General features: G+C 43.3%; 1 protein-coding gene across 6 annotated transcripts in view; it reads right to left on the reverse strand.

Moving 5' to 3' along the window:
- The window catches only part of FN1 (fibronectin 1), a 62,090-nt gene that overhangs the window by 12,722 nt on the left and 34,470 nt on the right, over window positions 1–14,898 (reverse strand). For 3 of the 6 annotated variants that reach the window (XM_080933190.1, XM_080933187.1, XM_080933186.1), the window contains exons 25-37: window positions 12,783–12,965; window positions 11,418–11,507; window positions 10,212–10,481; window positions 8,821–8,937; window positions 7,711–7,875; window positions 6,928–7,083; window positions 6,025–6,138; window positions 4,903–5,172; window positions 3,585–3,772; window positions 2,506–2,593; window positions 1,506–1,682; window positions 790–879; window positions 470–649 (exon numbers count right to left, since the gene is read on the reverse strand). In XM_080933190.1, coding sequence (XP_080789316.1) covers window positions 470–649; window positions 790–879; window positions 1,506–1,682; window positions 2,506–2,593; window positions 3,585–3,772; window positions 4,903–5,172; window positions 6,025–6,138; window positions 6,928–7,083; window positions 7,711–7,875; window positions 8,821–8,937; window positions 10,212–10,481; window positions 11,418–11,507; window positions 12,783–12,965 — 2,088 coding nt within the window. The remainder of the gene's footprint in view (window positions 1–469; window positions 650–789; window positions 880–1,505; window positions 1,683–2,505; window positions 2,594–3,584; window positions 3,773–4,902; window positions 5,173–6,024; window positions 6,139–6,927; window positions 7,084–7,710; window positions 7,876–8,820; window positions 8,938–10,211; window positions 10,482–11,417; window positions 11,508–12,782; window positions 12,966–14,898) is intronic. The other 3 variants (XM_080933191.1, XM_080933189.1, XM_080933188.1) reach the window with 1 other exon arrangement.

Here is a 14,898-nt window from a genome sequence, read left to right on the forward strand (position 1 = left end):
GGAGAGATGGCTCAGCAGTTAAGAACACTGACTGCTCTTCCAGAGGTCCTGAGTTCAATTCCCAGCAACCACATGGTGTCTCACAACCATCTGTAATGGGATCTAATGTCCCTACTAGTGTGTACTCATATAAAGAAAGGAAAATAGAAGCTGTGATCTCCTGATACTTATGTGCTTTGCATACAGGGACTTCAACATCTAGGAGAAATTATACATACAATTTATCTTATTGGGGAGGATAGCAAAAATAATGAATTTATATAAGAGAGTAATACATCATAGCTGTGTCAAATGGCACGCTTGGTCATTCATACCTCATGAGAACACTACTGTCCCTAGAAAGAACATCTAGAGTTCTGGGCACCTCATTCTCATGAAGTAGCATCAAAGACCCGATTGGGGAGTATCATGAATTTTGGGGTATCTATGATGAAGGGGGAGGAAAAAAAACGCAGCCTAGAAGCAATACCAGTGATGGTGGCCTCCGTAACACCAGGGCGGGGCCGAGGGACCACTTCTCTGGGAGGGGATCCAGGCTTCTCATACTTGATGATGTAGCCAGTAATCCTGGCACGGGGTGCCTGCCATGATACCAGCAAGGAGTTGGGTGTGGTGGTCAGGAAGCGCAGGTTGGACGGCGCATCAATGGCTGAGAAGCAAGCAAAAAGTGACTCCTTAGAAAATGAATGGAACCACTCTCACAGCTGTGCTCAGCCCTAGCAAACAGGAGGAAGAGAACCTCAGAGTCCCAGGAGCTTAGAAATTCCAGCTCCCTAGCAGTATAGTTACCGGTGGAGGCGTCGATGATCACAGGAGAGCTCCGGGCATTGTCGTTCAGAGTGTACAGGTGGATCTTGTAGTCGGTACCCGGCTGCAAACCTGGAATTTCAAAAGACAAGCCTTTCTGATCCATTCTTACTTTACTAGGTGAGTTCTTGTGCTTGCCCACAATTCCCTTGATCCCTATATAAAGCCAGAAGCAGTTCACAGGGGAAGAAGAAGATGCTTCGTGGTGTGGACAACTCACTAGTAATGAGAAACCCATCTCACAAGCAGCCCACTTTTGTCCTGATACTGAGTCATCTCCGATTACAGCTTCTGCCTCTATTATACACGGTGCTATACGCAATTATAAATTTCATCATGCTTTTTGACATCTAGGCATGCTAATGCTAAGAACTATATGTTACTATTTTATATCTTTATGCTCTCTGTAATAACTAAAATAAATAAATAAATAAATAAATAAAAACAGGGTTTCCCTATGTCGGGTCTCAAACTCACATCCTCCTGCCTCAGACCCCTGCCTATGACTGCAATGTGCAGATTTCCATTAAACAATAATGAGCATTTTACAAAACAATGAATGAGATTTCTAGGTCATACAGAAGTCAGGAAATGGACAGATCATGGAATGGCGATCCTGTTCTCAATACTAGATCCAGAATCTCTAACAAGCCAGTTTATCCTGCAGGGCACACAGTCAGACTGCCGGGTGAACTGACCTGTAATGGTATAACTTCTGACATCCGGGCTGATGGTCCTCTGAACTGGGGGCTGGCCATTGGCTGGGATGGCGTCGACTTGGAAGCCGGTGATGGTCTCTGTCTTTGTTCTCCAGCTAATGGTGATCGTCGTCTCTGTAGCATCTGTCACGCGGGCCCTTCTCGGAGGGCTGACATCTGTGTAGGAGCAGAGCTAGTGCTTGGCGCATGCGTGTAAGGCTTTGATATTTTAAATCAAATTAAGTTAAATTAAGTCCCCATTACACAAATATATCCACACCAAGAAATACACTGACTAGTAATATGTAGGTTACGCCCTTTGACATCAGAAAGACAGGTTAAAGGGACTGAGGAAATATGAAGAGATGGAAAGTCTTTCTATAAATGAATGGTCTCTAGGACTGACTCTCTAGTGTCTAGAAATAAGTCAAACATGCATTACAATGATTAATTTACTAATGTGAGAATGTATGATAGGAATCATAACAAAGGCAATTAGTAATAACGGGTAGGTGACTAGGATTCTGTCCTTTCTGTAAGGTTTCACATGTCAATCATTCCATAGGTGATTAAAACGTCAATAGACTAGACCTCGGACCCTAATTTAGCCTCCCATTTCAATGGCAGAAGCCAGTTCATCTTCCCCACACTGAATTCTACGAATACAGACCCTCACAAGGACAGCATAAACCAGCTCTGAGTTTTACCCCATGGGCATCAACACAACATGGGGAAGTGGTTCCATTCAGTTCCGGCGGGCCATTTCCTGAATGGCACACAAAGCGGATTCCCCAAAAAACGACAAGCGCTTTTACCAATACCCAAATCCTACCGCTTCTATCAATAGCCCAAATCCTACCACTTCTATCAATAACCCATATCCTACCACTCCTATCAATACCCAAATCCTACCGCTCCTATCAATACCCAAATCATCCAACGACCTCTTCTTTTGACCTATACTCAGGGTCTGTCAGTATCAGAATGTTAGATTACTCACTCTCCAGAGTCGTGACCACTCCCTGTGCCGGTCTGCTTGTCAACGTGTCCTTGAGAGCGTAGACACTGACTTCATACTTGGTGGCCACCTGGAAACATGGGTGCGAGAAGCTTGGGCAGGGGTGCGGCATGGAGCGTGGAGCTCTACCAGTGTTAGAGATGCAGTGATTACAAAAGACCATCTGCATAGCCCAGCAAACCTCAGCTCTTCCAGTTCCTGACCAACTTCACTTTTATCTACCATGGACAACACACTTACATTAAGTGATTTTTAAAATGCTCTCGGGGTTAAGTCCAAGCAATCCACAAGTGGTAATAAAAGAGAATTAAGGGAGAAAAAAATCAGTATTAGCCTTGTTTTGCTTTGGTTTTTCCCTTTATGATCTGACAGGTGTAAATCGTGTTTTGCCTTTTTTTCCTGTTCACAGAAAAGAGAAAGTTTCTATTCTGTCTCTCGGCTGCCTCCCTCGGAACTGGTCGTGTGTTAAGATGTGCATTAAGTGCTTATAGGATCCTGGCTAATTTCCGCATGACTAGAAAGAATTTTAAATTATTTGCTTGCTCATTTGAGGCAGGGTCTCTTGGTGTCTCTCTCACTGTCCCAGAACTCACTCTGTGGACCAGGCTGGCCTCATACTCAGAGATCTGTCTGCTTCTTGTGCCTCCCAAGATAAAAGCACACCTGGTTGATTTTCAAAGGTTTTAATGAGGGCAGTAGTTAGGCTGGAACTAACCAGAGAATGCTTCTTGCCAAGAAAACACCACTCATAAAAGCCTAAATTCAGCCAGAGTGGATATATAAATTGCTCCCTACAGAATACCACTTTTTATTTTTTCAATAAGCAGAATACTTCTGTCAAAGACCTGCACGAAATCCAAAGCTATTTACACCATTCTAATCCAATAGTTATCTTAGGTTATCGAGAAAATCCTAGGTCAACATAAAAGAATTCTATTGTACACATTTGTAACCAACTTATTTGATGGCAGAACAACACTAGGCTTATTATGGGATTGCACCGGATCAATTCAACGAAATTACATACTTCCTTACTCTACCAACAGAAGCTCACTTCTTACCATGAGCCCTGATACAATCACGGATGAGCTGTCTGGAGAAAGGTTGATTTCTTTCATGGGTCCTGTCTTCTCCTTCGGGGTCACCCGCACTCGGTAGCCAGTGAGCTGAACATTGGGCGCTGTCCACTGGGCAGTCAAGCTGGTGGGTGTCACCTGAGTGAACTTCAGATTGGTTGGCGCAGGAATGGCTGTCAGGATGGTCATTGGTTAAAAGGTTATCTTATAGGGAATGAGGAAAGCGGAGATAAAGCAGATTTCAAGGAGAACGGATTGTTCGTGTAGGGGCTCATAGACTTCCTGGCCCAGCAGAGTTGGCACAACAAGTAATAAAAACAGACACAGGAGGAGTGTTTTAGACCAGCAATTCTTAGAAGCACTGGGAACACCTGGGTAAATGCCAGGACTCCAAGGTCTTACCTTCCTACCCCTTTAGAAACCAAGAGTTGATTTCCTTTGTTAGTCATTAGGATCGATTTTTTCCCCCCATTTGTATGAAAAAGATGAGCAATGGCCCTTTTTCTATATAAATTACCTTTGTATGGGAAACCATTTCACAGAGTATTCCATCCAAGAGATAGAATTGTTTTTATTGTCTCTTTTATTTGGACCCCACGGCAGATAGCACTGCTAAATTTGAAGTATTCTCTGCGGTGCAGCGTAAGAAGAAAATTGGTTCACAACAGAGGCAGGAAAGAGAAGCAGAGAGCAGTAACACAGGCTGTCACCTCTATATGCTTCGAGCATTCTGACCTTGCTCCAGATGTAAAGCGTAAGAGGATGAAGGACTGTAGGAAGCACTTGTCCTAATGACTCTGTCCTATGCATCCGGATCATCATCCTTTAAGCAAATGAAGGTCCAGCACAGGATAACTAACCAAGGGAGATCTTACCCATGTGTTCTTTGGTCACGTTGCAAGGGAATGCCTGCCTTAGGGTCAATTCTCAGAGTAAGCGCTATGGTTCTAGACTTCTTTCCTTCAAGTATGGACAGGGAGGGTAACCACAGAGGTGTGTCACTTAGGAGGTAATCCACAATTTAGTATCATCTTCAAATGTCTTGCTTTCTAGTCTTTAAGCACATATATTTAATATATGCTGAGCTACTTTTCTTTTCACTACTAGATTTAGTTAACTGAATAGCACCTAACTTTCATTTCATTGCTACCGTTCCTCCTTAAAGAGGGCCCTTCCTAAGACTTTAAGGGCGGTTTTTCTACTCTCCCTTCCGTGGGAATCAATAGCCCAGTAAAGTATAACGTCAGCAAGGCATAAAGCCACTGCTCCCATAGGCACCCAAGTGGTGCAATTAACGATATACCTGTGGACTGGACTCCAATCAGGGGCTGGCTCTCCATGTCACCGTGCAAGGCAACCACACTGACTGTGTACTCAGAACCCGGCCTGAGGCCTTGCAGCTCTGCTGTGTCGTCTTCACCATCAGGTGCAGGGAAAAGCTCATGGATTCCATCCTCAGGGCTTGAGTAGGTCACCCTGTACCTGGAAACTTGCCCCTGTGGGCTTTCCCAAGCAATTTTGATGGAATCGACATCCACATCAGTGAATGCCAGTCCTTTAGGGCGATCAATGTCTGTTAGGCAAATTAATGGTGAGAGGTTATGTGAAAAGCGAGTTGTGAAACAAGCATATTTTTATACCATGCAAAGCAGTTCTGCAGATACCATTTTCTTTGATGAATTAAATTCCAATTATCACAAAGTATTAAAAAAGAAAGTTCCTTGACATTTGCTCAAAAGGCCTTGTTTTTTTCCCACGAGGTTTAGCGGTGTCACGTTACTTATTAAAACAAAGGTGTGTGTGTGTGTGTGTGTGTGTGTGTGTGTGTGGTATGTAGACACCCTGAAAAAAAATCTCCACAAAGGAAATGTATTTGTATCAATTTAAAGATATTCAACTTTTGATTTTTTTGCAATGTGATGTTAGTCTCAAAGACCTGGATTTTCTATATCTTGGAAATGGTAACGTTGATTTTTTTTTTCAAGCCATAATCCATCTCAGATTCTTTTTTCCCCCCTCTACTGAGGCTTTCTTTATATGAAATGCTGACCCAGCCACTGTCCTTCAAACAGAGCCACTTCATGGGGCACACTACAGTCAACATTACCATCCATGCATAGAAAAAGTAGGTCCTGGAGAAATATTTCATAGATTTGCTAAAAGCAAATAAGATTTTGCCGAGGCTATTTAAGCGAAGGAGATTCAAAGCACAGCAGCCGCTGATGGTAACACTACAGTGTTTTTTCCTGCAAGTTCGCTATGTGACCCCCAGAAGAAAAAAGTGCTTGCCAAGGACTCATCTCTAGATATGAACCAGCTGCCACATTGCCTTCCCTGTATTTAATGGCACAAGATGTGCAGGGGTCATTGAAACACCCAAGAACGATATGATTTTGGAAGTAGAAACCAAGCATTGGTTACGTACTGGTTACTGCAGTTTGAACCAGGGGCTGGCTTTCTTCGTTCTGGTTCTGAGCATAGACACTAACCACATACTCCACTGTGGGTTGCAGACCTTCAATGGTCATTTCTGTTTGATCTGGAAGGAAGAAGAAGCAATTGCAGGTCTGTAAAGCCGCCCAAGACACTCGTCGGAGCTGGATTAAAAAGCAGAGGCTGTGCCTATGATTTTCCTTTGCAGAATAATCATGAGAAACACCCATCACTTGGGAAAGTCCGATGCCTCTTCCCTCTCGGGAGAACTTGTTCATTGGTGACAAAATCTTGGCTGGGGAGCTTAGTTGGCAGAATGCTGTTCCCAACAAGCCCAGCACTGATGCCGAGCAGCACAGTGAACTGTGTGCCTATAGTACTAGCTCTTAGGAGATACAGACAAGATCAGATGTTTAACGCCATCCTTGCCCACGAGGTGCAGTCAAGGACGGCACAGATCTCAGCAGTCCTTAGCATTCTGCAGTAAAATCACACTCGATAAGCTTTGCCACTTAACATGATGCCCCCTAATTAATGAGGCTATTCTTGAAGAAAGAAAGAAATTAAACTCATTATAAGAAATTGCCTTGCGATCATATGTCTTGCCAGCCATTTTATATAATAAGAACATCAGATCTAGAAGGATCTACGGGGTCAGGATAGCCTTCTCTTCCTAGTGACTAAGGAATTAAATAGTTTCCATATTACTACACAGGACGGTAGATAAAAATAAATAAAACCTGAAATACACCGATGCCAGTACCTGCCCTGTGAACTAGCTGTCTATGAACAGGAGCACCAATACACACACCACACAGGACACTCACTGCAGATGGAAACTTCTGAGCTCTTACTGTGTTCATCTTGGTAGCTGTGACATTCTGGTTATTCTTACCTGGACTGGCAGTTTTAGTTTTTGATGGTCCGAGGCCATTTTTAGGAGTGGTGGTCACTCTGTAACCAGTCACTGGAGAAGTGGAAGGCAGCCACCTGACACTGATGCTGTTGTCCTGGACATCCGTCACCTGCATCTGGGATGGCTTGTCAATTTCTGTAAGTACAACAGACAGCAGTAATGTCCCAGTGCTTGGGGGCAGGATTGGACAAGCCCTGACCTTTAGTTCTAGTGTGTATGCAAATGATCTTTTACTTCTGTTAATGTATTGTAGATGTTTCTTTTGACAAGAATAAAGGGGTTAGCTTGAAGAAGGGAGGCCATACATCCAGACACTAGTACAACTGTTTCCAACCTGATCTTTTCATTCGACAAACAAAACACACATCTCTGGCAGGCCTTTGCCTCCTGTTCATACAACCTGCGCAGTTGTTCCCTAGGAGTAGTTATGAATACTCTCTATGTCTATTGTAGATACATGGCTGTAACCGTTAAAAACAGACAAAAATATCTGCTCTTTGTACATTTGTCTCAAGATTATATTATTTGTAGGTGTTGTTAGTGAGCTATTGACTTTTGTTTTCTTCAGTGATATAGCACACACACACACACACACACACACACACACACACGCACACACACACACACACATATATATGATGCTGGTTTTGATTCCCAGCGCCACACAAAACTAAAAGAAAAATCAATAAAATACCTTGGATGGATCCTGGGATAACCATCTTCATAAATAACCCTGTGCTACCCCGGAAGAGAAATCTGTACCTGTTTGGTAATTGATGGAAACCGGTTTGCTGCTTGCTGGACTGTCCCCACGGCCAGTGACAGCATACAGGGTGATGGTGTAGTCTGCTCCTGGTTTAATGTTGTTGATGGTGGCTGTCGACTTGCTTCCGGGCACAGTGAACTCCTGGACGGGGCTATTTCCTCCTGTACGAAAGGAGTTAGCAGAGGGTGAGAAGGCAAGAGCTGCTCCAGTATTATTAACACATCAGAAGCAGTATGTAAATCATTGTAGCTTGCAGGTTCCCTCATTAAGGAGTGGCTGCTATAACCCAGCCTGTACGGGCAAGTCTGTTTATTCGTGTAGTAAGCCCTGATAAGTATATAAAAACCAGGAGAAGTCTCAGGGTAATGTCATTTTAACATCCTTGGGTTAAAATGTCGCTGAATTGTAGATTAACAGCCAAAAGGTGGCAAAATCCCCAGGAATGAGCTTCCTAGTTGATAATAAAATACCAAGTAGTCAGCTCCAAAATCATGTCCTTATAAGCAACACTAAACAGACTCGGGAGGTTGTATATACATATTGGTTCGATGCACATGCTCTGTGTATGTGTATATAAGACAAAAAGGCCAAGAAATTGAGAGGAAGTGTGGGAAAGAGGTATGGGACGGTTTGGACAGGGAAAGGGGAGGAGAAAATGATAATTATATTTTTATTAATTTTTTTAATTAAATAGAAAAAGGGGACAAGAATGTGGCTTACTCAACCTAAAATGGAATGAGGAACAATCTTTACAAAAGGGTTAACAGAATATTTGTCAAACTTAGAAAACACTGAAAAGAAAAAAATATTAAGAATTACCACTGATAATATTTGCGAATATATAGACTTGTGTTTGTTTTCTCTCAGCTCAGCTTTCTACCCTAGCTGTAGTGTATAAACAACCTCTGAACTTCATTTTATAATCAATGAAACGTAGCTTCAGTGCATATTTGGACAGAAAAAAGAAAGAAAGAGAAAGAGAGAAGAAAGAAAAGAGGTTTTCTAAATGGGCCTGCTAGCATTTAATCCTGTACCCACTGTCAGCTTTCCATGTTACCCAACCGGACCCTGATCCCGTAAGGTTGAAATGGCCCAAATCAACAGACCTGACTCTCCGTAGGTGATTCTATAATAACGCACGGAGACGGCGGGGGGTTCCCAACTGATGAGCAGGCTGGTGGGGGTGGAGGCAATGACCTCCAGATCTCTCGGAATATCAGAAACTAGAGAAGAGAGAGGAAAAAAAAAAATCACAGGAAAACTTCACATCTGTAACTTCCAAAGAAAGCTCGGATTCATTCTTTGTCTTTTCCTAGAAAACTGCTGCATTTCCTTCGTACAAAAATCTAAATGCAACATTGACTTAGCAGAATTTAAAAAAAAAAAAAAAAACTATGGAGAGGTCAGAGGAATTGTGTGAATTTTTTCCTCACCATTTTCGTGGGAAGATAATTTAAATCACAGAAGTTTTATAAAGAAAAACTCCACAGTGACACTCACCCGTGAACTTTTTCTTTTTTCTTTTGCTTTTTTGAGACAGGGTTCATTTCATCTGTGCTAACAGCCTCGTCTGTCCTGAAACTCGCTTTGTAGACCAGGCTGGTCTGGAACTCACCGAGAACCCTCCCATGCACCGTTAACTATGTGCTATTTGGAAACAGTGGTCACGTGCGTCCCTATTCATTGCTAAGCTACAGATTGTCCTGATGACAGGTCTCCCAATCATTGTCACTGAGAATACATGTGTCTGTGCTTAAAGACATAATGGGGGACCTGACTCACACCACACAAAGCACTCTACCATTACACTACATCCATAGCACCCCTTATTTTGAGACTGGGCCTCACTGAATTGCACAGACTAACTCTGAACTCTCAGCAGCCATGGTGACCTTCCTGCCCCGGCCTCCCAAGTATCTGGGATTACACATCTGTGCTACCAAGCCCAACTTTAAAAAAAAAAAAAAAATTCATAGGTTTACAGTCACATTGGTTCCATATTATGTTTTTGAATGAAATCTTCTTAAAAACCAGTACATATCCAAGCTGGAAGCAGTGGGTCATGCCTGTACTCCAGCACTAAGAAGTCAAGGCGATGTATCTTACATAAGCCTGGGCTACAAAGCCAGTTCTGGGTCAGTCTGGGCTATGAGACTCTCTCAAAACGTCATAAATAAAAACTGACCAGCAAAACGACCAGAACATGGCCGAATCAGGTGACAACTTCTCAGCGAGAAAAAAAAAATTACCTTTTAAAATGTATTCTTAGAGGGAGCTATTTCTGCCACACTACCACTGCCCTCTCCCCCTTTTTATTGAGGTAGCTCACTCTGTGGATATCCACCTGCCTCGGCAGCACATGCCATCGCTGTTCTTTGTGAGTCTCCTGCCACCATCGAATGCAGACTCAGATGGCACGAAGCTTTCTCACAGCCCACACCAAACCATACAAATTCCACGCCGCGGGGTTTCTTTGCAGGTTCAAAACGGAAATTACCTGTGGACTGCTGGCCAATCAGTGGGGGGCTCTCCTCTCTGCCATTCACAGCAATGATGCTGACAATGTACTCCGTGCCTGGATTAAGGTTGGTGAGGGTGATGGAATTCCTTGAGGGCGGCACTCGGTCCTGCCTGGGTCTTCCGGATGAATGCTCGGCATGATGGCGGATTATGTAGCCAGTGATGGGGGCCCGAGGAGCCACCCAGTGCACAGTGAATGAGTTGGCAGTGATATCCGAAGAATCAAAACCAGTTGGGGAATCAAGACCTGTTTTTCCCATTCAAGGAGAGCAAAAGACAACAACCACCGGCTTAGACATCCAGGATGACGGGGGGGGGGGGGGGGGGGGGGGGGGAGCAACAGACTGCAACCAGCTTACACATGCATGCCTTTTTTTTTTCTTTTTCAAAGTAATTGAAAAAGATATGGAAAATTATAGTCGATTTCTACATTATACTGAGATACTGATATTTCCAAAGGCCTTAACATTGTTCTGGGTAGTCTTATATTATAATTTGACACAAGCTATTATATTAATTTGACACAAGCTAAAGTCATCTATAAGAAAGGAACCTTTAAGAAAATGCCTCTATAACATCAGATTATAGGCAAGCTTGTAGGACTTTTTCTTTGTAATTGATTGACAGGGTAGGACCTAGCCTATTCTGAGCCTAACCCATTGTGGGTGGTGCCTTCTCTAGGCTCAAGGTCTGGATTGTATAAAACAGGCTGAGCAAGCCATGGGGAGCAAGCCAGTAAGCAGCATCCCTCCATGGCCTCTGCATCAGCTCCTACCTCCAAGTTCCTGCCCCGCTTGAGTTCCTGTCCTGATTTCTTTCAGAGATGGACTACAGTGTGGAAGTGTAAGGCGAATAAACTTTTCCACCCCAAGTTGCTATTGATTATTGTGTTTTATTTATCATAGCCAGCACAATAGCCCTAACTAGGACAAGAACCCAGTGAAATTCACAAGGAGAAAGGGGACCAGGAAGGGTAGCAGGGGGCAAGGAGAGGAACAGAAAAGGAAGGTCAACAGAGAATGTGAAAATACCATGGTGAAAACCACTATGATAACTAAAATTGATTAATTAATAAAAAGCAATGTACCAACACCACAAAAGGTAGAGATGCTTTTTTCCTTTAGACTTAATCTACCATTTTGTTGCTTAAAGTTGGTAGCTGGGAGCTGCCAACCTGGCTCACCTGTTTTCTGTCGTCCTCTGAGGGGGATGCTCTCGTGTTGTTCATAGACACTGGAGACACTGACTAAGTATTCGGTCCCAGGCAGAAGGTCTGAAGAGGCAAGTGAGGTTCAACTTGAGAGCACGAGAAAGCACAGCGCTCCCTCGACTACTTCACCCCATAAACTATCCAAGCACTCAGTCCCATAGCCTACCTGTAACTAAGGGGGCAACTACATCTAGAAACAATCTGCAAGTAAGGGTCACTTTGTCCTGTGCCTCTGTGAGCCCCTCAGTTCCACGGGTATAAATGGAACTGAGTCAAGTGTAAACACAGAATATTAATATCTCTTTCATGCACTTGAAAGAGCATCTGGGAGGGCCATAGACAAAAGTTTTCTGGGAGTCTACATTACCATCTGCCCATCACAAGCACTGAGCCATCTCTCCAGCCCACATTTAAACTCTTAAGACACATAATTAACACGTGACAGGGTTTAGCTAAACTGGTGCCAACATGTCACTAGGGGTCTGGTATATTGGACAATGTGGCTCCTACTGACTTGACAGAAATGACCTTGTGGCCACAATCAAGTTAAGTATCTGAATACTCTGGTCCTTAGGCAGGAAGTGAGGAAGGAGACCAGTCATGCTGCATGCTGCCTCTTTGTATTTCATTGTCCAAGACATCTCGGAAAGGGAGAGCATGTTTCTCACCATATTTGAGAACGGACCTAAATGTAACTACTTTCCTCTCATGTAGAACCTGTGTACTCATGCGTCTTTCTACAAGATTGCAACCTCTTCTTCTCTTTAATTCAAAATATCCTCTACCAGTAGGAACTGGGAAGAGACAATTTCTATAGAGTGTCTAATAAATGTCAGTTGTTTTCTGAACTCTCAGGCTTCAGGGAAATTGTGCAAACACATGTTTTCTGAATTATGAACTAAACATCCGCCTCTCTCTGCACACAAAACTGATTCTAAGTTTTCTACATGCTACACGGATCACCTGCTGGTGGTAAGTATCACATGAGAAAGGACAATAAACCAGACAGGCTGATCCCCATCTTTCCTACTCCTCCCTTTATTACAGAATGCATTTGGTAGTTATTTTCTGGGTACTTGTGTGGAAGTAGAAAGTGTTGGACACGTTCCTGCTGCTTCACAGACGGCGCTCACTTTCCCACTACTATATGTGGTGATCCAAGGTTTGCCACTCCGGCAGAAACATTTCATTCTTTCGAGGTTTACAGAGCTGCCTAGAGAACTTGGAGAGTGTGCCCCTCACCTCCTTTCTCCTAGCTGTTCCTCCACTGAGAACTCAGAATCCATTCCCTGTGCTCTGAATAAGTATCTACTGAACAAGTTATGTCTGAGGGCTTACTTGTTAGGACCACGGCATTGTCTGAAGGTGAAATGGATAACTCTGCCACGTCCTCCTCATTCTTCACAGGTGAGTAGCGCACCAAGAGGTTGGTCAGCTCAATGGATGGAGGCGGGGCCCAAGTGACCCGCATAGTGTCGGGACCAATATTGGTGAATCGTAGGTCCGTGGGTGGAGGGACAGCTGATTTCAAATAAGAAGAGTGAGTAAATGCAATTTGAAAGTCACAGCTAAAAACAATAGCTGAAAAGGTTAAAAAAACAAAACAAAACAAACAAAAAAAACAGTATTTCATGCAGAAAAGAAACAGTTACAATCATGCAAACAGTCTAATCTAATCTAGATATGATACACTACTGTTAAAAAAAAACAAGACAAAACACTACAGAGAACACTGTTGAGCCCCTTTAACCTTTCTGCCATGATCAATGCATTTTAAAGACTTTTTATCTCCTTTCAAATAGGTTGGCTTTTCATTGTGGTTGTTATTGCTGGTCTAGTACATCAGTACCATGGAAGATTTTTATCCCAGGCTGACCAGGCTTAAGTTGCTACTCAGCAAAGACACATAGCAGTGCTTTCCGAAGAAACACATGCACGCAGACAAAAAAGACAAGGGGTCCCCAGTTTCCCCGGAGTGAGATATCTACACACTACTGCATTGCCGTAATTCCATTCAGTGAACTCTGTTTCCAAGTGAGGGACTCATGCACAGAGGTTCTCAGCAATGTCTCTTACCATGCAGGCCAGAGAACCTTTAGGATGTTGCATGCTCGTCTCTAGACTGTGGTTAAAGAGGAGTCTCTTAATCCTGTACAGTAACTACCTAGAAGGCCCTATGGCTCATTCCTACCCCAAGAACCCCTCTTCTGTTCCACTCTAATGTTTGATGAGTGTTTTATTAGCTGCAAAGGATCATGGGAACTCGTCAAAAGGTAAGACGAAGCACACACAGCAGCAGCACATGTTGGAGGTGTGTCTTAGTATAAAGGGGTGCTTGTCATTCGCTTTGATAGTCGTACTTTAAAAAAAAAAAAAACGACTCAAATCTGTGAACTCATCTACTTTGCATTTTGAAAAGCGGAGATCGGGAGTTCTTCATCCTCACATCTGTTTGTGCTTTGCGTGAAAGAGCACGAGACTATTTATATCTGCTCTCGTGCAATTAGGGTAATATTTTCCTTATCACCGAATGTGCCCTGTCTTCTCCTCCATGGCCGTTCACTGGCTTCTCTTTGGAAACGTCCAGATTTAACCACAGTGACTGAGCAGCATGCAACACCATCCCATGTCTCAAAACCCAGAAGACTTCAAGATTCACCCGTTTGCTGTGTCAGTGTAGTAGGGGCACTCTCTCCGCCATTAATGAGAGTGATAACGCTGATGTCATAGTCAATGCCGGGTTCCAGCCCCGTAACTGTGTAGTATCCCACTGAGGAGTCCACAAAATCTTCAAAAATAGGGATCCCTTCTCCTGCCGCAACTACTGTGATTCGGTACCCGATAATGGTGGAAGAGTTTAGCGGGGTCCACCTCAGGCCGATGCTTGAGTCAGTTATATCAATAAAGCTTAGGTCAGTGAGCTGGGGTACCTCTATTGAATTACGAAGCAAAGACGAGGCAAAAGGAAAGTAGAGGCGAGAAGAGGGAAAAAAGAAAGCAGTGTACATCAGGTGACCGGGAGTGGAACAGACAGAATGCTCGAGCAATGATGGTATATGCGATGTGTCCCAAATTATTTGAAAAGGCTTCCCAAGCATCATGGGTAATTTTCGTCCCGGGGAGAACAATGCAGGTCACCACATTCTCTTAAGGGCTTTCTTCCATTTAGAAAAATGTCCCTAAATGATACAGTTTTAACTTCTTAAGTGCTTTAAAAAAAAAAAAGCCATAAACACATTTTCAGTGTCAATATCATTCTTAGAACTTATCAGTAAAAGACACTGGCAGTGTTGGGGGGCAAAGAACACCAAACCTTTAGTAAGAAAATAAAATCTTACAAAGGTTTGGAAAAAAAAATACTGGCTGGTTAATTGACGTATTTCCCACGTTCAAAACCCATGATGGCATCATGAACCTGGCATCAAAATATGTTGTGAATGTGTCACTCAAAGGC

Source organism: Micromys minutus, assembly GCF_963924665.1.
Source record: "Micromys minutus genome assembly, chromosome: 19".
Lineage (NCBI taxonomy): Eukaryota > Metazoa > Chordata > Mammalia > Rodentia > Muridae > Micromys > Micromys minutus.